This window comes from Channa argus, chromosome 1, assembly GCF_033026475.1.
Source record: "Channa argus isolate prfri chromosome 1, Channa argus male v1.0, whole genome shotgun sequence".
Classification (NCBI taxonomy): Eukaryota; Metazoa; Chordata; class Actinopteri; order Anabantiformes; family Channidae; genus Channa; species Channa argus.
In genome coordinates, this window is record NC_090197.1 from 26,324,857 (window position 1) to 26,350,302 (window position 25,446).

The 25,446-nt window shown below is 37.6% G+C and overlaps 2 protein-coding genes across 4 annotated transcripts; both read left to right on the forward strand.

Annotated features, from left to right (window-relative positions):
- Positions 1-85: 85 nt before the first annotated feature.
- sacm1la (SAC1 like phosphatidylinositide phosphatase a) lies at positions 86-14,241 on the forward strand. The gene is made up of 20 exons (XM_067510079.1): positions 86-240; positions 1,692-1,789; positions 1,970-2,044; positions 2,125-2,252; positions 4,097-4,246; positions 5,371-5,430; positions 5,532-5,565; positions 5,686-5,787; positions 5,951-6,036; positions 6,127-6,213; positions 6,298-6,366; positions 6,459-6,538; positions 8,019-8,117; positions 9,601-9,739; positions 10,330-10,399; positions 10,535-10,607; positions 10,720-10,813; positions 11,557-11,649; positions 11,737-11,794; positions 12,237-14,241. The coding sequence occupies exons 1-20, from the start codon at positions 212-214 to the stop codon at positions 12,371-12,373; spliced, it is 1,761 nt and encodes a 586-aa protein (XP_067366180.1). The 5' UTR covers positions 86-211; the 3' UTR covers positions 12,374-14,241.
- Positions 14,242-18,109: 3,868 nt separating this feature from the next.
- On the forward strand, positions 18,110-24,975 carry LOC137130306 (tRNA selenocysteine 1-associated protein 1-like). Of its 3 annotated transcripts, none has more exons than XM_067510269.1 (9): positions 18,110-18,282; positions 18,750-18,847; positions 18,907-19,021; positions 19,128-19,177; positions 19,349-19,480; positions 21,952-22,068; positions 22,194-22,413; positions 22,496-22,529; positions 23,957-24,975. In XM_067510269.1, the coding sequence occupies exons 1-9, from the start codon at positions 18,259-18,261 to the stop codon at positions 24,115-24,117; spliced, it is 951 nt and encodes a 316-aa protein (XP_067366370.1). In that variant the 5' UTR covers positions 18,110-18,258; the 3' UTR covers positions 24,118-24,975. The 3 variants fall into 3 exon arrangements, with proteins under 3 accessions (XP_067366370.1, XP_067366379.1, XP_067366359.1); XM_067510278.1 differs by having other exon boundaries at positions 18,111-18,282; positions 18,922-19,021; positions 22,188-22,413; XM_067510258.1 differs by having other exon boundaries at positions 18,112-18,282; positions 22,188-22,413.
- Positions 24,976-25,446: the final 471 nt, after the last annotated feature.

Genomic DNA, 25,446 nt, shown 5'->3' on the forward strand with positions numbered 1-25,446 from the left:
TTGTTTTGTTAATTTCCAGTATTCACTACTTGTTGAGGCACCGCTGTGTACGTTTGCAGCTATCATCATCACGCCTTTCATACGTGTGCCTGCAAGGAAATCTGTATTTTAGGGACTACGCCTTCTATGGAGACAACATTTAATATCCGGCAACAAGGAGAGAACCCACTTTCACTGCTGTCGTCACTGAGGTCAGCTAGACGGAGCGAAGATGGCGCCCGCCTACGAGAGATACAATTTGTAAGTACATGTCGATTACCGTCAATGGTTTTTCAGACCCCTCATAATATTTTCCAGGTGTTTTAAAGGGCAAACAACTGCCGAGCTTATGATTGAGCTAAAACAATAGCTGAAGTTTGGAAGTGGCGCTAGGTCAGACGACAGCGGCTAAACTTCGCCAACAGGATCGGCTGGTAGAGCAGGATCCAGTTAAGTTTCACCACACTGCAATGGATAATATATCTTTGCGGCATTATGGGGAATGTACGTGTGTACCTTTGTCAAATGCTTCGCCGATAAACATCAATAAAGACGTAAAGCAACTTGTAATTTAGGGCGAACTGGGAGGCATAAAGTTGGTGAAGCAAGCTTGTCACTGTCACTGGTATTTCAGACAGATGTCTAATCACGCAATTTTCTTTGAAATGTACGATTTCTTTTTATTTGCTTTCGTGACAAAACCGATTTAACAGTCTGTGACACCAGCACTGAAATTCACGTTACTGGAACTCCTAATAAAAGCTGACTGCTCTGACAAGACACACACCCTGTCCTACCAATCTTTCCTGACACCTACACTTTGTCACAATGAGTTTTAGTTACTGAGGATGGAAAGTGCTTCTTCTTTATTTGGGGCTGCAAATTTAAAAGGGATTTATATCCCTATTGGGATTGCGTGCCCTGTCATGGTTTGTAAGGGTCAGATTTAATTCCAGTATGCAGTACTTTTAAATAAAGCTGATCTGTATTTCTTCATGCTTATACAAAGGCATTTGGACCAATGTGCTGAGAGATGGCATTTATAGAAATATATTTTCAAAACTAAATGAATGAATAAAGTATTAAGTAAAAAATGGACATGTGATTGCAGCATTTATCTTTATTTGGACTACGGCTCTATTTTTAAGAATGGGTAGGAGAGTACAACATTTTGGGTTTTTTATGCAATAGTAAGTTGAATGTAGACTTTAAAGAACTAATCCAAACATTAAAAAAAAACACAAGTGAAACAAAATTGCTAACACAACAGTTTTTTTTTTTTTTTTTTTTTTTTTTTTTTAAGTATTTAGCATCTAAGTAAAACTACTTTCTGTTAGTATAGCTCAGGCTTGCTTATTGAGGTCTACATTGTAGCAACCAACAATAGAGGGTCTGTACTGCCGTTTTATTACATCACCTTGAGCTACAAATGACACTGGAGCAAAAAAAATAAAAAATAAAAAGAGGTTACTTTTTTTTTTCTTTTTTGCAAGCTGTGTGATCCTCTAAACATCCAGATCCCTGCTTATCCCAATGTATTGAATCAGGTGGTTTTATTTAAGGGCGCTACCAGTCCCATTGAGGTGAGCATCCTCTTGCTCTCATTGCTACTGCTGCTGTCAACAGTTGACCTTTGATTTAGAGCAGGAGAATTTATGGTGAACCTAATCAAACATTGGCAAGGTGTAACTTGACCTCCTGTTGTCTCTAAGGCACACGACCCCGGAGAAGTTCTTCATTGAGGCCTGTGATGAGGGGGCTGATGCTGTGCTGGCAATTGACAGGGTCTCAAATGATATGACCCTCACAGGTAGATGTGCATCAATTAACCCATAAACAACAGTTTTTGCTGCTGGAGCACACACTTGGATGCATATTTTAGTTCTTTGAACCTTAAGCTTTGTCTTTACTCTTCAAATGTTTGTCTGCCGTCACATAAAGTTGCAAAAGCCCAACAAACTTATTATTAACCCCTGTGGTGCTTTCACAGGCAAAAAGGATGTTCCTCCCTCAGCAGTTACTAGACCTATTTGTGGCATCATGGGAACCATTCGCCTTGTAGCAGGTAGGTACTTTGCTCATAGCCTATCAGACTGTGAAGCCCGTGCAGTAGACAAGCTGTGTCTGACAGTTTACCCCACACAGGGATGTACCTGATTGTCATCACCAGGAAGAGGAATGTGGGCAGCCTGCTGGGTCACGCTGTGTGGAAAGCTGTGGATTTTGATGTGATCTCTTATAAGAGGACAGTGCTGCATCTCTCAGAGATCCAGGTCAGCAAGATGCTTCAAATCAAAAACTTTCAGTACAGATTTAACAAGAACATTTTTGTTTTTCTAGCTTACATTTTCACTTCATTTGTGAGAGTGTTCCAAGTTGGATTTTCCAAAATCTCTTAGCTGCGCAAATTTGTATACATTTTTTGTTTGGAACTGATGAACATGATCTGTTCATCTGGAGGTTCACAGTTGTGATATTTGATCTGTGAAGTTTTATATTTTCTTACCCCCCCAAATGCTCCTCTGAGAATTTGGATGGGTGTCAGGCATCCGGTTGCTCTGAATGAGACCTCATGTTTCAGTCTGTCTATACGCTCCTCACTCATTTAAATTCAATGAAGCAAGCAGTGCATTAATATTCTGCTGTTGTTCTTGGTGTACTACCTGGTAGAGGCCTAAAACACTTTAATCCACTGTGTGTCATCAACTCTTCTTTCAACACTATGTTTTGGAAATAAGGGGAGAGTTGCTTTTATTTTCAAAGTAAGATTTTATTTTTCGGATTCTTTCAAAGATAGGATTTCAGCTGCTAGACAGTTTAGGGCCTTCTCTGTCATATTTTTTTGTTTAATATTGCTCCAAATATTTTCAGTGGGTGACAGGTCTGGACGGCGTACAAGCCATTTTCAAAAAAACATATTTCTCAGTTTCAACATTTATAATGTGGTCTTTGTACTGTTTCCATTTACATGTAGGTTTAAATCTACATTAACATGACAGAAACACATGACAGCTGATCAATTGAGAGGAAACTACAGTAGGCAGATGGTGAGCATGAACAGTGGTATGATGGAGGTGTAACGTCAGACTCCACTCTCTCCCTAAATGGCTTAGCAGCCTTATCCTATTAGTCCAGCATTGATGCACACTGCTGCAGTCACATTACACATGATAACACTAAATGTCATGTTGGAACAATAAGCTTTATCAAAGACTGCCTGGTAGTACAACTGATCATCAAAATCAGAACCTAAGACCTAAACAACAGCTAAACCCAGGCCATTGGAAATCCACACCATACCCATAACTGCCACTGGCAGATTTAATCATGAGTAGCTGGCTGATTCTGAGAGTTGGTTCAGAATTTAGTCTCTATCCAGCGCTGAGGTTTTTTTGTTTTTGTTTTTTTAAACAGGAATCTATTAAAAGGTTTGTCTTATTTTATACAACAAAGATTGTCACTGAAGCATAAAAAGAGCATTTTAATCCTGCCAGTACACTGCAAGTTGCCCAAACATGGACTCAACAGAATTAAGGGTTTAATGATCTTGCTGTGTGAGATTAGGCATACACATGTTTCTATTTTCACATACCAGGGCCTGTATTTCTCAAATTTGTAGTTACCAAAAAGTAACTTGTCAAATGCCTTTTTTATGTTAGATTGAAAACAAATATCGACAGTTTACAAACACATAGTCATTTGTCTTTATAGTACAAATATATCAATGAAATAATAGTAAACACTGAAATTAAACCTAATTCTGATGTTGGTAGATAAAGTACAGAAGGGGAATGGTGCATATCTGTATAAAGAGTATAACTTTGCCATATTGACTTGTGCCGACAATTGAGATGGTTAAAATGTAATGTGCTTCTGTTTACTTTAAAGAATTCTTGAGTGTAATCCTGGGGAATAAGTATAAACTCTGGTGTCTGGCAGTCAGGAGACAGAGGATAAATAGATTAGATAGAAACAACGTATCAGGAGAAGAAAAGTTCAGTGCATTACTAACAAAAGCAGCATTAGTAAAACATGAGTGTGTAATTCTCTGTCTACTTTAAAGTAATTGGACATGGGTTTTCCTGAAATCTAAAAACTGTTCTCTTTCCTCCTTTAGTCTCAGGAGAATAAGACCTTCCTGGCCATGATTAACAATGTGCTGACTACAGATGGATTCTACTTCTGTACTGACTATGACCTGACACACACTCTGCAGCGGCTGGCCAACACCAGCCCCGACTTCCAGGAGATGAGTCTGCTGGAGAGGGTGAGAAATCCAGTTATTTGCCGATGCAGGAGTCTACACTATGTTCATGTTATCATAAACAAGTGATTAACACTTGTGCAAGCAAGTGTTTTTGGTCAAAAACCTGGAAACTGAATTGGTTTTATGGTTGTGCTCAGTCATGCTACTTGCCTTGTGAAATCACCCCTGCGTATGTTTGTCCCTTTGCACATGTTGGTTAGACAGTCGCTGCAGGATTCTGCTGACCCTCTTTAATAGTTGTGGCCTAAAATCACAGAATTTTACCACAGTACAGAAGTGATGCATCTTGCAATATTTTTATAATGTTTTAAAATAAAATGTATTTATTAACTTTTGCGATCATGAAATTGCAAATTACCCGGAAGGACTGGTTAGAGCATGAGACATGCTAAAAAATAAAAAACTGATTACAGATAACTACAGTTTTAGTGGCATTTGGCAATTCCCAACTGCTATGCAAATAATTTTCTAACAATTCTTAATAACAGATTCCACCTATTTGCTGCTCATCTGTCCGCCCAACAGTCTAGCAATGGCTTAACACTAAGCAATGTGATCTGACCTCGACCACCTTTACTGAACCTTTGATGCTGATGCTCTTTCATTCACTTTCTTTAGTTGTATGTTTTTGATTGTATTTTTTAGGTTTTTACTTGTTATGATACTTTATAGTTCACATTTTAATTATGTGTACGTACTTGAATACAATGCTCCCTTGCAGGCCAGCAGACTTACACTTGCATAATGACAATAAAGTTTGGAAACAGTATAAAACAAGCGGTATCTGGTATTACCACATACTAGCCAGGAAATCATCACATGCCACTAGAGCAGAAATGGAATGGCATCAGCAAATTTTTCATCTTTGCCTTAATTACTGAGGAACAACTGGAACAACTATAATTTATCACAGGAGTTTGAAATTAGATTGCAGTAGGTTTAACTTTGTTGTACCACATACTGCCGACTGAGTGTATTTATGAGCTATGATATTTATGTTTATTAGGGCATGGAATGAGAGAAAGAATAGGGAAGTGGTCAAGTAATGAGGCTCCGATTAACACATTGTTGGTTTTGTTCTTACTGTGTAAAAGTGTACTGTAGCCTTTGTGTTTTGTGTTCAGGCAGATCAGAGGTTTGTGTGGAATGGGAACCTCCTGAGAGAGCTGGCTGCACAGCCAGAGGTAACACATGACACTGTTTGATTTAGTCATTGTGGTTTAGTTCTTGTTGTGAATGTTTTTGTACTAATATCGTTACAGTAACTGTCACTGTTTTCCCATAGCTTCAGAAGTTTTCCCTTCCTGTTATCCATGGTTGTATCCTTTTCAATGAATGTACTAATGTTTTATTATTTTAGAGCATATTTTTATGCATAATACAATAGAAATAGGATGAGACATCCAGAGCAAAGTGTTTACTTGACTCTTTTGGTTCAGTCATTGCCATGAAGCCATGCCGTATAAATGGAAAGATCTTTGAATGGATCCTCATATCAAGGAGAAGCTGCTTCCGGGCCGGTGTCAGATATTACGTTAGAGGTGAGAACGCCTGAAGCTCAGAAACGGTAATCTCTTATCGCCTTGCAATATTTGAATAAAGATGAGCTTTTCTGGGTTTATTTTAGGTTGGTAAGTTACCCTAAGCTACCACTGACCGTGCTGACCATTCATTTAAAAAAAATGCTTTCTGCTGTCTTCACAGGCATTGACTCTGAAGGCCATGCTGCTAACTTTGTGGAGACTGAGCAGATAGTTTTGTATGAGGGTGCAAAAGCTTCATTTGTACAGGCAAGTATGAAAACTGATTGAATTATGGTTCTGTATCCGTTTAGGTTTGGGAAGTGCAACTTTTCTGAAATTACTTTTTTGCATTTGCAGACACGAGGCTCAATACCCTTTTACTGGAGTCAGAGACCCAACCTCAAATACAAACCCAAACCTGTAATCAGCAAAACCACCAATCATGTGAGAGCTGATGCCTTGTGCCTTTTTTTAAATATGGTGATAGGTTTTAAAATCCAGTGCTAACCATTTAAAAATGTTTTATAGTTGGACGGTTTCCAGAGGCATTTTGACTCTCAGCTGCTTATCTACGGGAAGCAAACTATTCTCAATCTGGTGGGGAGTTTTTTTTAGCAAACTTGTTTTATTATAAGTTTTAAAAAAATAAAGACCTAATGGGCATATTTATATATTTTCTTTTTACCCAGGTGAATCAGAAGGGCTCAGAAAAACCCCTAGAACAGGCATTTGCTAAGATGGTGTCTGGCATGAACAACGGTATGCTCAAGTAAGTGTCAGTCAGTACATGTACAGTGGGCTTTGAAAGTTTGTGAACCTGTTAGTTTTCTCTTTTGCTACAAAAATTTGACCTAAACTATGATCAGATGTTTATGCAAGTTGAAAAACTAGAGAAAGAAAACCCAATTACTCAAATTACACAAAACCTACACTTGTTCATTTAATTATTGTGGAAAATTACCTAAACATCAGTATTTGTGTATGAAAAAACTATGTGAACCTCTGGAAGCAGAAGTTAGGGTCAGGTGTTTTAAGCAGTGAGATGATAACCCGGTGTAAATCTGAGAGACCCTGCCATATTTAAAGTAGAAAAATCTAAGTCTTCACATAATGTCTGATGTTAACAACAGAGGTTTGATAAAGTGTGTCATGGCTCCAACAAAAGAGATTTCTGAAGATCTTAGAGTTCTTGCTCACCAGGATGGAAAGGGTTACGAAAGAATTTCTAAAGAGTTTGAACTGCAACAGTTGACTGTCACATTGAAAGTTGTGATTAGTTTGTGAGGTGACAAGAAACCCCAGGGTAACTTCCAGAAACCGAAAGGCCTCTCTCTGGCAGTAGCTAATATCAGTATTTGTGATTCCACCACAGGAGAACTTCGAAAAAGGTGCAAGGAGCCAGTTAAATGGACCAAAGTAGATTAAAAATGCTGATTAAGCTGTAAAGCTGCCATGGTGGTCTGACTAGCGCCATTGGTGTGGGATACACTGCTAAAACTACAGCCTGTTTCAGACTTGAACTCTTGAGAAAGTCAGGAGGATCAGGTTCTGACATAGTCAGGAGTTTTCCTTTCAGACATGTTGCCAACATCGGGAGATGGTCCATGCGAGATGCGTTCTCACTTGTGAAGAAATACTAAATATAATTGGGCAAAGGGTGGTGCTTTGGCACTTCATAAAGGGGGAAAGACATGAAGCAAAACAAAGCTGCGGAAGTGACAAGTGTTTTGTCTGTAATTTGGTCGTTTACCACAGAATCTTTTGCTGTTCCTTGTATTTGTTTGACGAGTTTCAGGTCTGCCATTACTGACAGAAGTTAATGAATTTAGTTGTCCTTCCAGTTCCACGTTGTTGTGTTCGTATGAATGAATGAGTTCTTTATCTCTGGGTGTTTCTATTTGCGTATCTATTTAAGTATTACCTCCTCTATTCACAAATGAGTTTGGTTAGAGATAATCTGGAACTGACTGGGCAAAATCCGAGTAATGTCAAGGGCAACAGACTTGGTCGTTTGCATTCACACATACCTCCTGCCCCAGAGAAAGTCTGGAAAGTCTGAATTCCAGTGCATGTCTGAAAGGGGCATGGGTGACGAATGCTCACCAACTGATGGCTGTTAGCTTTCTGTGTCATTGGTTCACCATTAAAATGTTAGTCCGATTTAACATTTAATTATTGATTCTGATCAAAAATGTCAAGACATGTCCTCCTTTTATAATGCATTCACTCATTGTCTCCTCTGTCCTTAGTTACATACCCTTCGACTTCCACAAAGAGTGCAGCCACATGAGATGGGACCGTCTCCAGATCCTTGTGGATGCTGTTGCTGAGACACAAGATGAATACAAGTAACTTCAACAGCAGCTCGTCTTGCCTAATATCTAGCTATTCACAGAGCTTAACTTTTTTCACATTTTGTTATGTTATAGCCTTATTCCATAATGGATCAAATTCATTATTCTTTCAATTCTATAAACGATACCCCGTAATGACAACGTGAAAGAAGTTTGTTTAAAATCTTTGCAAATGTATAAAAACAAAACAAGAAAAAAAAACACATACATACATATTCACTGCCTTTGCCATGACACTTGACACTTGAGACCTGGTTCATCCTGTTTCCACTGATCATCCTTGAGATGTTTCTACTACTTGATTGGAGTCCACCTGTGGGAAGTTTAGTTCATTGGACATGATTTGTAAAAGCATACACCTGTCTATAGAAGGTCTCCCAGTTAACAGTGAATGTCAGCAAAAACCAAGCCATGAAGTCCAATGAATTGTCTGTAGACCTCTGAGGCAGTACTGTTTCGAGGCTCAGATCTGAGCTCCGGTGTTTCTCTGTAGAGAGAGGAGAACCTTCCAGAAGAACAACCATCTCTGCAGCACTCCACCAATCAGGCCTGTATGGTAGAGTGGCCAGACAAAAAACACTCCTCAGTAAAAGGCATAATTACAGCCCACCTGATGGACTCTCAGACCATGAAAAACAAATTTATATGGTCTGATGAAACAAAGATTGAACTCTTTGGCCTGAATGCCAAATGTCATGTCTGGAGGAAACAAGGCACCACTCACCACCTGGCCAATACCATCCCTACAGTAAAGCATGGTGGTGGCAGCATCAGTCTGTGGGGATGTTTTTCAGTGGCAGGAACTGAGAGTCAGGAGTCAGTCAGGATCGAGGCAAAGATGAATGCAGCAATGTACAGAGACATCCTTGATTAAAAACCTGTTCCAGAGTGCACTGGACCTCAGACTGTGCCGATGCTTGATCTTTCAACAGGAAAACGACCCTAAGCTCACACCAAGATAACAAATGGAGTGGCTATTCACAACTTTGTGAATGTCCTTGAGTGGCCCAGCCAGAGCCCAGAACCCGTTTGAACATCTCTAGACAGATCTGAAAATGGCTGTGCACCGACGCTCCCCATCCAACCTGATGGAGCTTGAGAGGTACAGCAAAGAACGGGGGAAACTGCCCAAAAATAGGTGTGACAAGCTTGTAGCATCGTATTCAAAGACTTGAGGCTGTAATTGGTGCTAAATGTGCTTTAACAAAGTATAGTATAGTATAGTATAGTATAGCAAAGATGATGAATACTTGTAATTTTTTATTTTTTTTATTATAAATTTGCAAAGATTTAAAACATACTTATTCCACGTTGTCAATATGGGATGTTGTTTGTAGAATTTTGAAGAAAATAATGAATTTGATCCATTTTGGAATAAGGCTGTTACATAACAAAATGTGGCAAAAGTTAAGTGCTTTGAATACTTTCCGGATGCACTGTATATTGTGACAGAGTATTCAGACTCCTTTGTGTGTAGTTACTTTATGGTGAACTCAGAGGGGAAGACAGTGGCCCAGCAGAAAGGCGTATTCCGCAGTAACTGCATGGACTGCCTGGACAGGACCAATGTCATCCAGAGCCTTCTAGCTCGGCGATCTCTACAGTCTCAGCTTCAGGTATATTTATCATACTAAATCTAAACAACTGACAAGTGCAAAACAATTTTCCATTACTTCCATAATCTGGAAATGAATGGTAATCACAGCTGCTAGGTGCTGCACATGTGCTTTAGGCTTCTTGTCTTATGGCTTTTCCTATTCTTCCTATCCACTTCTGTGTTTTAACTTGTGTTTAGCAGCTACTCGATCTCATTTACTCGTCTACAAGTTTCACAAACTAGTTTCTTCTTTATTCAGACAGTTCCTCACCACTGGCGCTGAGAAAGTTGTTTTTGGTTGTTTAAAATTTTAAATTTACACATTTGGCCTTAATTGGAGACCCCAGGTGTAATCACTTTTGGTACAATAATCACTAATAAATTGACTTTGGGTTTTCTTAGCTGTTTTTAAGTAGGCTTAATCAATACTTCATATCCATCAGTGGACAGAGTTGGCTCAATATTTGACTGCTTCCAATATATTTAGCACATGGATATTAGCATTTAAGTGGACCTCAGTAAAAAAAGATAATGGAATTTCACTTCCTGCCAAACATTGTGAGACCTGAATTGTATTGAGCAGAAAGTGTGTCCTGGCTGTGTTCACAGAGACTGGGCGTCCTGAACGTGGGTCAGCGGATTGAAGAACAGGCTGAGTTTGAAAAGATCTACAAGAATGGTAAAGTAGTCTGTATACAAAACAATCAGCATGTGTTGTGTGATTAATAGAACACTTAGCCTCTCAGTTTGTCCTTAAAGTTGTGTGTGTGTGTGTGTGTGTGTGTGTTCGTGTGCTCGTGTGCTCTCTAACCAGCATGGGCTGACAATGCCAATGCATGCGCTGTACAGTACGCAGGAACTGGAGCCTTGAAGACAGACTTCACAAGGTACAGTACATCATATACTACACCAGCTGACAAACTGTAAGCTGTTTTCTTGAGTCCCCCTGCAGTATTGATTTCATGGCTGCTATTTACTAAAGTTAAATTTCTATATCAGGACAGGTAAGCGGACCAGGTGGGGGCTGCTGATGGATGGCTGGAACTCCATGATTCGCTACTACAAAAACAACTTCTCTGATGGATTTAGGCAGGTATGATATCATAAAATCTACAGTTGGACATATTGATTCAAAAATAACACACTTTCTCTATAGCAGAATATTTTGAACAAGATTGTGAAGAAATGTTTAAGTGTTATTAGTGTGTCTTGGAAATTGACACAGGCATGAAATTCCACATCAAAGTTCTGTGCATCTCCGTTCTGTTCATATCATGGTATAAATTGCAAACCATGTTTAGGAAGCTGTAGTCCTTTAACTTGCAATGTTCTAATTTTCAGTGAAACACTGAAATCAAGAGAAATATGATAATACGTGGGATTTAGAGGCAGCAGTACATTCACTCGACCAATTAGCAACTTGTTAGTCTAAACAAAACACTTACTGATTCCTATTGTTTGTCCTAGTGTTCTACTTCTATCTCTTTTTTTGGTTAAAGTTAAATGTCCCTTAGATAATCTTAGGTAATTTAGGTATTTAAGACATGGGTTTTAAACCAAATAAACAAATATGTCTAAAAAAAAAAACACTGACACACTCATAGCGTCCAATCTATATTTGAACAGAAAATATGATGCATACACATGGCTCAGGTTTCTGTGTAGCCTTGTTATGGTAAAGTTTAAGTGGTAAAATTTTCACCCTTCGTAGTGTTAGTTTTTACATAGAGCTTGTGAAGGTATCATATTGCAGTTGTAATTTCCAGTGACATTGTGATATTCCCAGTTTGTGTGATCATTTTAGTCAAGATGTAAATATTGTTTTGTTGGTTTCAGGATGCGATTGACCTTTTCCTGGGTAATTTTGCTGTTGATGAGGCAGACGGAACCACTCCTCTACGTGTGCAGAAGGACTGGAAATTCCTGACAGTTAGTATATAAGTTTTTGTCTCTGCAACCAGCAGCACAAGTAAATGTGTGTTAGGCTAATACTTGTCATTGTTGTTGTCATTGTAGCTTCCTATTATTATGCTGGTGGCATTTTCCATGTGTATCGTCTGTCTTCTCATGGCTGGTAAGTTCCCCTCTGCCGATCATTCTACACTCATCCATTTAACCGTTTGTATAAAGGTCATATATGTCAGTTTGACTGAATCATCATCATTAGTTTTTATATATGTTACCAAAGACTGTTTAAATTCACTGGATCTCCTCATTAAAATATAGTCCATGATCAGAACAGTTGTGTATATTCTTTTGGAACACTGAACTGGCCACTTTTCCTCAAAGGGTTAAATGTAGTTAAGATACAGTAATGGTTGGATGGACATGTCAGAACTTCTTGGGTTTTTAAATCACCAGATCTCCTTATTGTTTCTAGCTTTTTAACTTTTCTATTACCAATATTTTAGACCCCATTATAGCTTTAGATTAAATGATTGAATCGGTAGACAGGACTGTAGATGAAGCGCTTCAGAATCTGGTTCTGAGTGCTGTTACTGCAACTTGTCTTCCAGGTGACACGTGGACAGAGACCCTGGCTTATGTGATGTTCTGGGGAGCTGCTAGTGCGATAACAGCCACTATAATCTTGTTCAATGGCCAAGACTTTGTGGACGCACCCAAACTGGTCCACAAAGAGAAGATGGACTGAGTGTGTCTATGTGTCAGGAGAAGTTAGGCCTGGGCTCACATACCTCGTTGTCTTTAACGTCTTCTCTGCCTCTACTGCCCTTAAGACTTTCTCAACTGGAACACTTTGTCTGTCGTTGGTGTACTGCATATTAATGATCTTTAGGTTTACCACATACACTCTTACTTCACACAGTTTAATTCACACAGTCTAATTTCCTACATTTCTCATACTGCATCTTTAGGTTGGTGGTGCTGGTGTTAGTTTGGCATGGATGCCGTCTTCTCTTATTTTCACAAAAATATAATTTCTATACAGTGACACTACAGCTCTTTTTTTTTTTTTTTTTACATTTTTAAAATTTAAATCTGTAAAAATAGATTTAAATTTTAGAAAGGAAAACCAAAATTTCTCTTGTGCTTCATTACACATCTTTTATCCAAAGTCCTACACACCCATCTGTGTTTTAATTTAGACCTCTAGTAAGGTTAAAGTTTTGTTGAACTCTCCTGGAAATAATGTGACCTCACCAATTTCTATATAGTATTATAAAAGGATAAATGCTGTAAAAGCTTTTGTCCTAACAAGTCCAAGTTTGAACTGTAAAACCAAAACAATGAGCTGAAAGAAATTACATCTGACATATATACGTCTATATATAGACAAGCAATTCATTTAAATTAATTAACATTTTCCATGCACAAATTGAAGCATATAGGTACCTTAATGAGCATTCTAAAATGTCTATACATGGAGTTTGAACTGTAACCAACCTTAGAAATTTGCGTATGAATTGTAGACATTGCATAATCTGTGTGTGTGTAACTGGAGTGGATAATATGTCTTCCTATTAAAGGACATGTTCATATGAACACTGAAACTGTTTTTTTACATGTTGTAACCATTACTTCTGTCTTTTTGCCCCGTGAAAGATTATTTCATAAGGCCTTTACAATATGTAGATGATGATGGGGACATGCATTCACAGTCCTTGTTCTAAACATTTGAAGTTTTAAGAGACTTCTGCAGGCTGAGTTAATCAGATCAAGTGGATATGTTTTGTTAAGTCTTATGAGAGTAAACTTTAAAATTGAGTTGCTGTGGACAATGTGTAATTTTGTACTAAAAATCCTGCAACTTGGATTATATCTACTTAATGTAATTAATTTGAAAGGGTAAAGCCGTATATTGTCTTGAAATAAGCATTTATTCAATTTTTGCACATATGGAAGACTGTGGATTTGAAGCCCCCACCCCCATTTCACTTGCTTATGCTTTGGAGACATCTTTTGGCAGGATACCCTGAAGACTTGTATGAACAAGACTAATAGTTGCAGTGAATAAAACTGTTTCACACTTCACTGTTGTTTGAAGGAAGACTAACAATTGTAAATCCCTCCTTTAATCAAACATTTGGGACAGTCTTTAATGATTCTGTTTAATAATGTTTTTGTTATTTCACTAGGATCTTACTTTTGTACTTTAGAAATGTAACAAGCACAAACAGATGTTATTGATTTATCCACTTGTATGGAGTGTTTTCAGACTGTTGCATTTCAACCCATGTCTTCCATGTATTCAGTGATTTCATGGGTTCTTTTAATCTACTGCTTCAGTTGGTTAAAGAAGCAGTTCAACCACCACTGTTCTGCATCGCTCATTAGCTGCATTCCTTGAAATATGACCAATATGTGGATAAGATTGACAGAGCGATATATGTTGTTCTAAACCATCAGATAGTAATTGTTATTTTTTTCAGTAATTATGGAAACCTTTTAGGATATGGTATATGTCTAAAATGGTATTTTATGATCACAACTTTCCATCTATGGTGAATATGTTTTCTTGTCATGATAGCTCTTCATTTTCTTGTGATGCAATATTACTGTTGTCTGTTTAGTACTATTTAATAGTATCTCATCTTGGGAACAGCTACAACACTATTTGACAAATGTTGGTTGGTACTCAGCAATCTTTAACCAGGCAAAAAATTATTTATTTTCTTTGTGGTGGGGGGGGGGAACATATTAGCTGACATTAAAGAACTAGCAACTAACTATGATGAAGAGTCACTACTTTGTTGCCTAGTCACTGTTGTCTTGTCCAAAATATAGCACTTGGACACACTACAGACTACAGCCAAAGGCCAGCTAGCACATCCATGCTGCACCTGAATGGAAGGAAATTGCTCTTCACACCAGCAGACAGCAGTAGTCTGTATTGGAAAATAGGACTGGAGATACACAAATCGTAAACATTTTACCATAATACAGATCTGATCTTTCTTGACTTATGCTGATCAATTGGTCTTCAGTTTTTCATTCCAGATGGTCATGTTGTCGTGAAGATATCCTTGAAGTGGAATGTTCAGATGAGATAAGATGAAAAAGTAGAAGAACATCTCCACGTTTGCCCTCTTGACATTGTCATTTGCTTGCATCATAGCCAGTCAATCAGAGTGGTCTCTCTCACCAGCAGTGTCCACTGCCTATTCAAAATGATGAATCATATGAAAGGTGCCAACAGCGTGGGATAGAGGGCAAAAACTAGAGGTAGGGACCATCACTGATTGTGATGACTGTAGACCTGGTGTGTCAAGGCTGTAAGTTTAGCTTTCAACATGTGTAAGTTTTTAAATTACCACATCTTTTAAGCAAGAGTTAGAATCTTTTGTACACATTGTAGCTTTAAATTAATGTAACGTCTATATATATATATATATATATATATATATATATATATATATATATATATATATATATATATATATATATATATATATATATATATATATATATATATATATATATATATATATATTTACCCTTGAAAGTACTGTGTATACTTCATTTTTATAATAATCCATAATCCACTGTTCACCTGTTTTTTAATGCTTTCAGTCTGGTTCATCTTGTTATTTCATCAGTGATTTGATGTTCGTCTTGCATCAGTGTAAAAGTGAATGTGTCCAACTCCACTCTTTAATCACTGCCTTAAACACATTTCCTACAGCGATGACATTTGAACTTTTTATACAGTCATCAAAAAGCTTTACCCTGATGTTGATTTGAGATGTACCATGCCTTCCTGTTTTGTGTATGATTTTATATAGCAGCAGTGTGGTGTTGTAGATCCTTCCTGCAAACCTTTTCTCGTGTATGACATCGTAACAAGTAGCAAAAGCTATTTAGTCAAAAGTTTCTTGTGAGATCAACATTATAACTTGTACACACAATAACTTGTATGAGCAAAAGAATATTGAAAAAATGTGAACCAGAAATACTTTTTCTTGTGCACAATAATGAAAAAACTAATCTTTTGGAACTTTGATACTGCAAACTGACAGACTTTCAACTGCATCATCTGTTCTCTATTGACACGGTGTTCTACTGTTCTACAGTTGCTGTGCAGTTGCTAGTAAACCACAGCAGTATGTGAACCTTGTGTTAAGACTGATTGTGTACTTTTTACAAACTCCAGAATCTGTACATAGAATGTGAAATGAGTCATATGGAGACGCATATCCTTCCAGTGAGTGTTAAAATGAGATTTGTATTTACAGATGTAGTGATGGTTTCATTTGGACTGGAGCACTTTAACTATACAGATATCACATTTCCATTGTGGACTGCTTTAAAGCAGCTGCTTCAAGGAGCCAGTTATACAGTATACTTTGATTATTTATTATTGGATCTGATTATTACATCGATCTTATTATATTTCTACTATTTTAGCATACGTTTTTCTTGTAAACCTAAATCAATAATGGAGCCAGTGTTATTTTACTGTAACATCAAAACTGCTCACCTAATGTGTGTCGTGTAACGTGTACAAATACTACAAATACAATTACTTTTAAGAAAAGTTGGAGTACTTTCCAAGTTAGCATTTTGTGTCAGTTCACAAGTGATACAAACTCTGAAGGTTTTCCATTAAGTGTCACACATTAGTTGTTAATGTATAATTTAAAGCTATAAATATTTTAAAAGTCTTATCAGCTCTGGAGGCCATTGTGTCACTTGTTCAGTTCGGAGATCATTTAAATGTTCTCTGAGCAGAATTATATGCTCTCCTTCAGAACCTGACTTCATCAAGTGGTTTTAGTTATTGTCGATAAAGTCAAGACACACACAGATTACCTTTATGAGACCACATTATTTTTTATTTATTTTGGCTTCAGAAAGGGGGGCACAACTGGTTTGCTGTATATTATTCCTCAAAAAACAACTTCTACAGACTAAAACACAACAAATCAAGTTACAGAAACACAGATTAACATTGTAGTTGCCATGTGCTCAGGTTGCAGGATCACGTCCCGGGCCAACTGTGGCCTTCCTGTGTGTAGTTTACATGTTCACCCTGTGCTTGTGTGAGTTTCTTCTGGGTACTGTGGTTTCCTCCCACATTCCAAAGACATGCATGTTTGGTTTATTGGTGGCTCTAAATTTCCTGTAGCTGTGAATGTGAGTGTGAATAGTTGTCTGTCTATGTATGTCTATCTGTGTTGGCCCTGAGATAGATTGGAGACCTGTCCAGGGTGGACCTGGCCTCCCACCCTATGAGAGGCCCATCCCCCCTGTGACCTTAGACAGAATAATGCCTATTATTTATAATATGCCTATTATAGCATAATGTCAATTAGACAAATATTAAGAAGAAATACTGTTTCTGTTCTGGGAATAGTACTGTAGTCTCTACATGTTGTAGCTGAGAGGAGGATGCTATCTAAACTCTTTTCAGTCCTGGAAAGTTCCAGAAGCTGATCATGACCCGGTACATTTACATCATTAGGCTAAATAAAGTCAATGTGCAATACTCTGATATTTAATTTAGTGTTCTTGACATTATATCAAAACTGTACTTTTAACATGTTATTTGCACTGTTTTATTGATATTTTCATCATTACATCCTCACATCCAACTTTAGACCATCACTATAATATAATCTGGCACAGGTTTTACACAGGGAACAAATGTTAAATGATGTTGAAATCAAGGAATAGTAGGAAATAATTTTTATTGGAAAGTGGAGGAAAAGAAATAGGAATGTATCTTGGAATGTATCTTGTATCTTGAAAAAGTATCTTGTTCACATTGTTCACCAGAATATGAATAGATGGAGATGTAGGAGCACTGGAATTCAAAAAGATGGTGGTAATGCAACTTCTGGTATTCCAACTACCAACAAACCGCAGAGAAGAAGAAAAAGAACATAATGATGTCTTTGGGGTGACATAAGGACATTAATAAGATCCAACCTGCTTATGATATGCATTGACTTTTTCTCTGCTCTGTCCAGGATTAGATCAGGAACATCAAGGTGTCGGCAAGACTTAATGATGGAAGCACTGATGATTCATACTGCAATAGTAAGACAGGAAAAGAATGTAAAATTTATCTAGGCATTATAGGGAATGAGAGAGTAGATAGGTTGGTGAAGCAAGCTGTTAAACAATTAAATATATAGGTCAATATTAAACGTTCAATTGTACCCCGTCCTAAAAAAAAGTTTTACAGAAGAAGAAGCTGGGGAGGAAATAGAAAGGAGGATGATATAATGACCAGGCTACGAATAGGGCACCATATTTTAAATAGTAATCTTCACAACATCAGAAACATCAAACTGGGTTTTTTGAAGAATGCCAGGAGTTAGAAATGGTGGAGCATGTTATGTTAAACATGAAGTTACATCCAGAAGATGGCAGCAATGCAACAAATGGGATGCCGACTGCCACAAAACCACAAAGAAGAAGAAGAAGAAGAAGAAGAAGAAGAAGAAGAAAGAACGTAATATTAGTGTACTTGCTTACATTAGCTAGTTGGCGCATTCGTCTGTGAAGTTTTAACGAAGTTTAACGTCATAGCTTCTATTTTCACATTTGATCATTCACATCCTCGGCGGCACCATGAGCACCTTATGGATGGGGAACGTAAGTTCTGTATTTCTTTTACTCATTACTTAATAAACGAGCTAACTTATAACGTTAATCTTTACTCAGTGGGAGCACCGTGCTGACGCTAGCTAGCTTAACAAAAGCCACATGCTTAGCCGAATGTAAATTAACCCTTATTCAAACTCACTTAAGAAAATCAGACTTTAACATTGCCTTTGTCGTTGCTAGTATCTGAGATGAAAGTGTAACTCTTGCGTTAGATGAAAAACAGCTGCAGGTTACTCGCATGTTATGTACACCGTTAGCTCGAACTCACCACTACATTCAAGGGAAACCTAACAGTTTAACATGGCTAAGCTAACATTTATTTCCTTTGCAGCGTTGCACTATGTTAGTACTTACATGTAGAATAAAGATTTCATAATCCAGGCAGTTGTCGTGGTAAGGTTATTCCCATGATGTCTTGCGCCTCTTTCATAACGTGTTGTAATGTGTTTCTGTAGCTGGAGGCCTACATGGATGAGAAATTTATCACCAGAGCTTTTTCTACAATGGGCGAGCAGGTTGTCAATGTACGCATCATACGCAACAAGATGACTGGGTAAGAACAAAATCCACAAGTTGTTCATTTTGCAGCGATACTACTCTGACTTTAAACAGTGTGTCATCACCCAGGGGTGCTCTGGGCTACTGTTTTGTGGAGATGACAGACGAGGCTACTGCTGAAAGGTGTCTCCGCAAAATCAACGGGAAACCTTTACCAGGAGCAAATCCGGTATGAAGAGCAAATATTATTCACAGTAACCATGTTTTTCTCTTCTTGCATTATATGAAGATTCATGAGACAAAGTATGGTCAACGTTACTGTTTTTTTCACACAGCCAACAAGATTCAAGTTAAACCGAGCCACTTTTGGGAAACAAGATGCAGGGTGAGTCTGTGGGAGATGCAGAATATCGGACTAATGATCCACTGTGGTGACCCTGAACGTACGGGATAAGCCAAAAGGACAAACATTTCTCAGTCACTTTATATTTTATTGTAAGTTATTATTGTGTTTCTTGTATAAAAATCTATTGTCTCTTTTGTCCTTTTGTTGCAGTCAGATGTATTCCTTGTTTGTGGGAGATCTGACTCCAGAGGTGGATGATGGAATGCTTTATGAGTTCTTTTACAACCGCTACCCTTCCTGTCGAGGTGGCAAAGTAGTGTTGGATAGTATGGGCAACTCCAAGTGAGTAATAACATATCACTATATAGACAATATAAGTGAAAAATGTATTTACATCTGTACACATCGTAAACATTTGAATATTGTTATATTCGGTCCTTCAGCATATCTTATTTGAGATGACATAATGGGTACTTCATTAAAGTGGTGTAGAGTTGGATGTGACCAACGGAAAATACAATATTCATGTAATTTGAATTTTAAGGGTTATGTTGAGTTTGAAACCAACCAAAATGTCCTGTGAGGAGTAGGCAATGTCTGAAGTTTCAAATGGAAGATTCACTCAGATATCTGGCAAAGGTTTCTGAGCTAATTAAGAGGCTCCTCTGTGGCATGGTGCCAGGTGTGTATGAGATTCAGCCTGAGATGCTGAAGGCTCTGGATTTTGTTGGTTTGTCTTAGTAGAAATGCCAAGTGCCTTCCATTCATTTTATGGACACATCTAACTGAAAGGAGACCCAGAACACACTGGAGAGATTGTATATCTCAACTTCTCTGGGAATTCCTATAGTTACTTTCTGCTGTCTTCTCCAGGGATCTAACTTGGCTCAAAAATAACATTGGGCATTGTTTTGAATGAATTGGATTGTCTATAATCACCACACATTAAATCCAACCCTGAATTTTCTCTACTAAGTTAGTTGTACCTCTTTTGGGCGCATTTTCACAACCGATCAGCCAGACACACTCCACTAGATGACATATTTCTTTATTCCAAAACATGTGGTTCACATTTTTAACAAATGTTGCTCAACTTTCTCTGAATAAGCATTATCTTTTAACGTGGCCAATCGATTGCACATGTGCGAGATCTCTGGAGTTATGGCGATTAACATCAGTTTGGACAGTATTTATTTTGTTCACAGGTTTTGGAATAACGAAATACATAGATCAGCCACAACATTAGATACCTGTATAATCTAGTGCACTGCAGTATAGCTGCTCTGCATGAATTCTCCTTTTATAGGGTTATAATTTCTTAATTTTTAAGTTAAAGGTGTCCATGTATTTATAATTAAGGTCAAAGTGAGAAGTAGAGTCATCTGAATGCATTATATTCTGTGGTGGTTCTAATGTTTTGACCCACTTAGTCATGTTAAATAGGGTATCCAAAACATTCTTAATTTTAAAAACAATATGCAGCATATTTTCTACAACCATGTTAACACTGGGCATCTTGGCGATTTTTGTATATATGGGCCCATAATCCCCCACATAGTAACATATCTGGCTCAACAGTCAGGCAGTGTGGATTCAGACCAGCTGTCTTCGCATTGCAAATTCTAGCATTAAAATCAAAAGATAAAGTCAGTGGAACTGTCCAATACTGTGCTACATGCAGCACATCCAGAAAGTATTCCCAGCGCTTACCTTTTTCCACATTTTTTTTAATGTGAAAGCCTTATTCCAAAATGGATCAAATTCATTATTTTCCTTAAAATTCTACAAACAACACCCATAATGACAACATGAAAGAAGATGTCTTTGCAAATTTTTACAAATAAAAAAACAAAAAAATTCCATGTACATTTACAGCATTTGCTATTAAACTCAAAATCGTGCTCTGGTGCATCATCCTTGAGATGTTTCTACAACTTGATTGGAGTCCACCTGTGGGATTTTCAGTTGATTGGACATGATTCGGAAAAGCATACACCTGTCTATATAAAGTCCCACAGTTGCATGCCAGAGCACAAACCAAGCCATGAAGTCGATGAATAATATGCTGTTCTAGCATCATGGAGAGCTTTTTTGTACATTTTTAAACTGTTTTTCCAGGCTAAATAAGATTATTCTAAATTTTCTCGAACACCGCCTACTTTCTAACTTTTGTGTTGCCTATTTTAAGTTGTGTGTTTGCAAACTATACCATGGAGATCACCTCTTCTGGTTTACTGCCGCCTTTTTCAGAGGGGCAACACTATCGAGTATTGTACATAGTGAGGCTACAGAATTGTCAAGATAAGCAACTTGTGCAGGAGTAACATTAAGGTGTCTACTTTCCATTGTATTGACATATGGTGAAAGAATTGTTTGTTTACAGCTTTTTCACTTAAGCATCTGCTGTAGTGGAATTTTTTCCTAAATGCTGTATAGTCCATTATTGTAAATTCTCATGTTACTAGAAAAGGGTCAGACAGTCTGATTGTTAAATTATCCGTTTCAATGCCATATGTAAGGACAAGGTCTAAGGTGTGACTAAAACTGTGAGTGGGTTTATTTTCATTTTGGAAAAAAACAATTGAATCTAATAATGAATTAAAAGCATCTACGTAAATGTTAAAGTTACCATCTCTGATGACTTTATCTGTACTAAGCAGTAAGTGGTGGTTTAAAAGCATTTGAATGTAATATTTCCTAAAGGCAGTTATCCACTATACCAATAGAACTGCTGCAAAGTTTTCACCAGCTTCTTTCCCAACTTTTTGTTGTTTTCTGAGCCACTGTTTTCCTCACTGTGTGTCTCACTCCAGGGGCTGTGGCTTTGTTCAGTTCCCAGATGAGCGGTTGCAGAAGCGGGCATTGGAGGAATGTCAGGGGGCTGTGGGGCTTGGTGGTAAACCTCTGAGACTGAGCCTGGCTGCTAACAAGTGAGTTGACTTGTTGACATGTCTTCAGAGATTTTTGTGAGTAAGCTGATTTCCCTTTGCCTGCAGCACATGCCAAAGTATTGGAATTCATATCTGTGTCTCTTTCTCCTTTTTATGAGTCTAAGGAACAGGCCACCACAGCAGCAATCAGAAAAATCGTGGCAGTCCAGCTCAGATTACAGACAGAACTATGACCAGTACAGCCAGTACAACCAGTATAACCAGTATAACCAGTACCAGCAGGCCTATCCTGGGTATTACTCCTCCTGGGGCTATGACCAGACTGGAACAGGTTATGGCTATGGCTGTCAGCAGTATGATTACACACAGTATCCCCCACCACAGGTGAGTGCTTCTTATTAAACGCACCCATTGGTGAATCACTGTTGGTTGACATTAATCAGTCTAACAATTTTTTCATTTTTAGGAAAGTGAAGCTGAGCAAGATGATGGACTTGAAGGTTGGTGTTGGGATTGAGAAACTGAAGATTTCTTTAATTTTTTTTTAATTGGCTTGTGTGTTAATTAGATGAGCCTGTTTAGAGCCAAGATGATTGTATTTGTATTTGCCAATGAGAGTAATTACCTGTAATGATATCATTTGAACTCAGGATAAAAAACAACCCCCCCCAAAAAAAAAATTAATTAATGGGAAATTGATTGGAAAAAGAAAGTTCAGCATTTTATAGAAGTATTAATAATAATAATAATAATAATAATAATACATTTAATTTATAGGCACTTTTCATGACACTGAAGGTGACTATAGATAAAAGCAAATTAAAAGAATTACAATAAGAGACAATAAAATACAATAAAACCCAAACTGTACAACTCACCATATAGATATAAGCAAAATAAAAGAGATAAAAAATACAATAGAAAACAAATAAACATGAATAATGGTCACAGCATCAACCATTAATGTCATCTGTGCAAACTTGCCACTCACAAAATGTAGGAAAGCCTGAATAGATGAGTTTTGAGCTGGGATTTGAAGTGTGAGCATGAAATTATATTACGAAGGTCAGGGGGAGGGAATTCCATATTTAGGGAGCATTGTAGTGAGGTGAGCAGAAGGGACAGTGAGATGGATAGATGAAAAGGATCTGAGGGTGTGGGCAGATATGGTGATATAGAGGAGACCTGCAAGGTTATGAATGGCATTATAAGTAACAGTATATTGTAATGAATGCGATATGTCATAGGAAGCCAATGGAGTTGCTGAAGAGCGGATGTAATGTAACAGGTTGATGGATTTCTGTACAAATTGTAGTATGTGTTTTTTGGGAAAGACCAAACAGAAGGGTGTTTCAGTAGTCCAGTTGTGAAGTGACAAGAATGGGAACCACTATGACAGCGTTATTAGGTCTGAGCAAATGAGATAGGCGGTTGATGCTGCGAAGATGGAAGTTGGCTGACTTTGTTATTTTATTAATGTTGGACATAGGAGAGTGTGCTGTTGATTGTGACACCCAGACTCTTAACCTGAGGGGAGGGAGAAATGGAGGAATTGTCAATAGATACGTAAAACTGCCAAATGTGGTTAAAATAGATTTAGTGGCAGTAAGAAAAATTTCAGGTTTATCATTGTTTACTTTGAGAAAGTTGCATGTGAGCCAGGATTTTATTTAAAGGAGGCAGTCAGTGAGGGATGAGGGAAGGAGGATGGAGTTAGGTTTGGTGGAAATGTAATGCTTGGTGTCATCCACGTAACAGTGAAATTGAAGTACTCAAACTTACAATACAATACAATAACTGTAACTGGGAAATAAAGAAAGAATCCTTTTGTTGTCCGTTGTATTTACTTTAAGCACTTCTCCATATTTTATTGATTTAAACTGTCACATATCTTTCAAATTTGTAATCAAACATCTCTGTGTTGCAGATCCCAGTCTGGAGCTGGATGTTGTGGAAGCCAACAGGAAGTTCATGGAGCTCAGTGAGGAACTGTATGATGCTCTGATTGAGTGTCACTGGCACCCACCAGAGTTCTCTTTAGAACAGGACTATATGACATCCAGCTTACCAGAGCCCATTTACTGCTGAAATAGAAAACATTTCCTGTTTTGGACTTTGCCCGCTCCAGGGTATTTTAGTTTCTGTTGTCTGCTGAAACTTGACTCTGGATTTGTTTTGTGTTTTTTTTCACAGACACACAGGTCTTATTCACAGATAAACTAGCTGATATGTGCTGACTACACCCAATTCTGCATTCCGGCAAATACATAATTTTAAAAAAAAAGTATTAATGTGTCTGCAAAACACTGAATCTAAAACTGAACCTGTTAAAGCAAGACATCTAACACCCATTTCTAATGAAATCTCATAGTTCATTCAATATATATTAACCAAATAAGCATTTATCCTAGTACCAAACTAATTCAAAAGAGAAGTTGAATGTTGTCCTAGATTGTTTAAAATTATTGTAATGGCATTTTTTCCCTAGCTTCAGTTCTGTGATCCCCTGGTAAGATTCATGCGTCTCTTGATTCTGAGTGACTGAGGCTTTAAAGCAGCTAATAAAACTCAAACACTGGGAATAGTGTAATACCAATGTAGCGTGCAAGTCCTAGTGGAAAAGGAATTTATTATTTTGCTTTTGCTTCCAAATAATGTTCTACATAGTTGAATAACTTTGCTTTAATTCATTGTTGAGAATTTCACACAAACCTGGGCCCAGTTCTTTCTAAAGAGAAACTGTCAAAATTATTGTGAAACTCCACTTGCTCAATATGGAAATGAATCACAAAAAATAAATCAGCTGTAACATGAAGCGACACACACAATAAAAACTTAACGATCAGTCATGCTTGCAGGGTTCCCAAAACACCATCATCATTTTTGTATTTGGCTCTGTACTCTACAGTTTGAGATTTGTAATTAAAAACATCTTGTTGAAGTAAACATTCTCAATATATTAAATGGTATTTTGTATATGTTATGTTTTGCCCAAAGCTATGCTAACTCTGTTTCTAAGTAGGTGACTCCCTTGACCACTCTAGAAAAACATGTTTCTTGCTTTGGCAGGATGTTTGGAACTGTTGTGCTTTAGAGTTAACCATTGGTCACTGTGTGTATGTGTTTTTTTGTTTGTTTTTTGGTCGACTTTAGCCAATAGAACATCCTGCTTTTCACTGCTAATATATAAGTAATTAGGTCATCAAGACTGTTGTGTTAAAAGGTGTTTAGTGAGAGAATCCTGTTAACAGCTGTTGGAAAGGGTTAGAGAGTAATCTCAGAGACTTTATATATTCATCAGGCCACAGATACATTATCTTTAAATTCAGGTGAGTTGGTTCTGTGGCTAGTCTCCCTAGAAGTGGGTGCCTAGTCAAGATCACTTCAAGGCACAATGGAGAATGCTTAGCGAGGTAA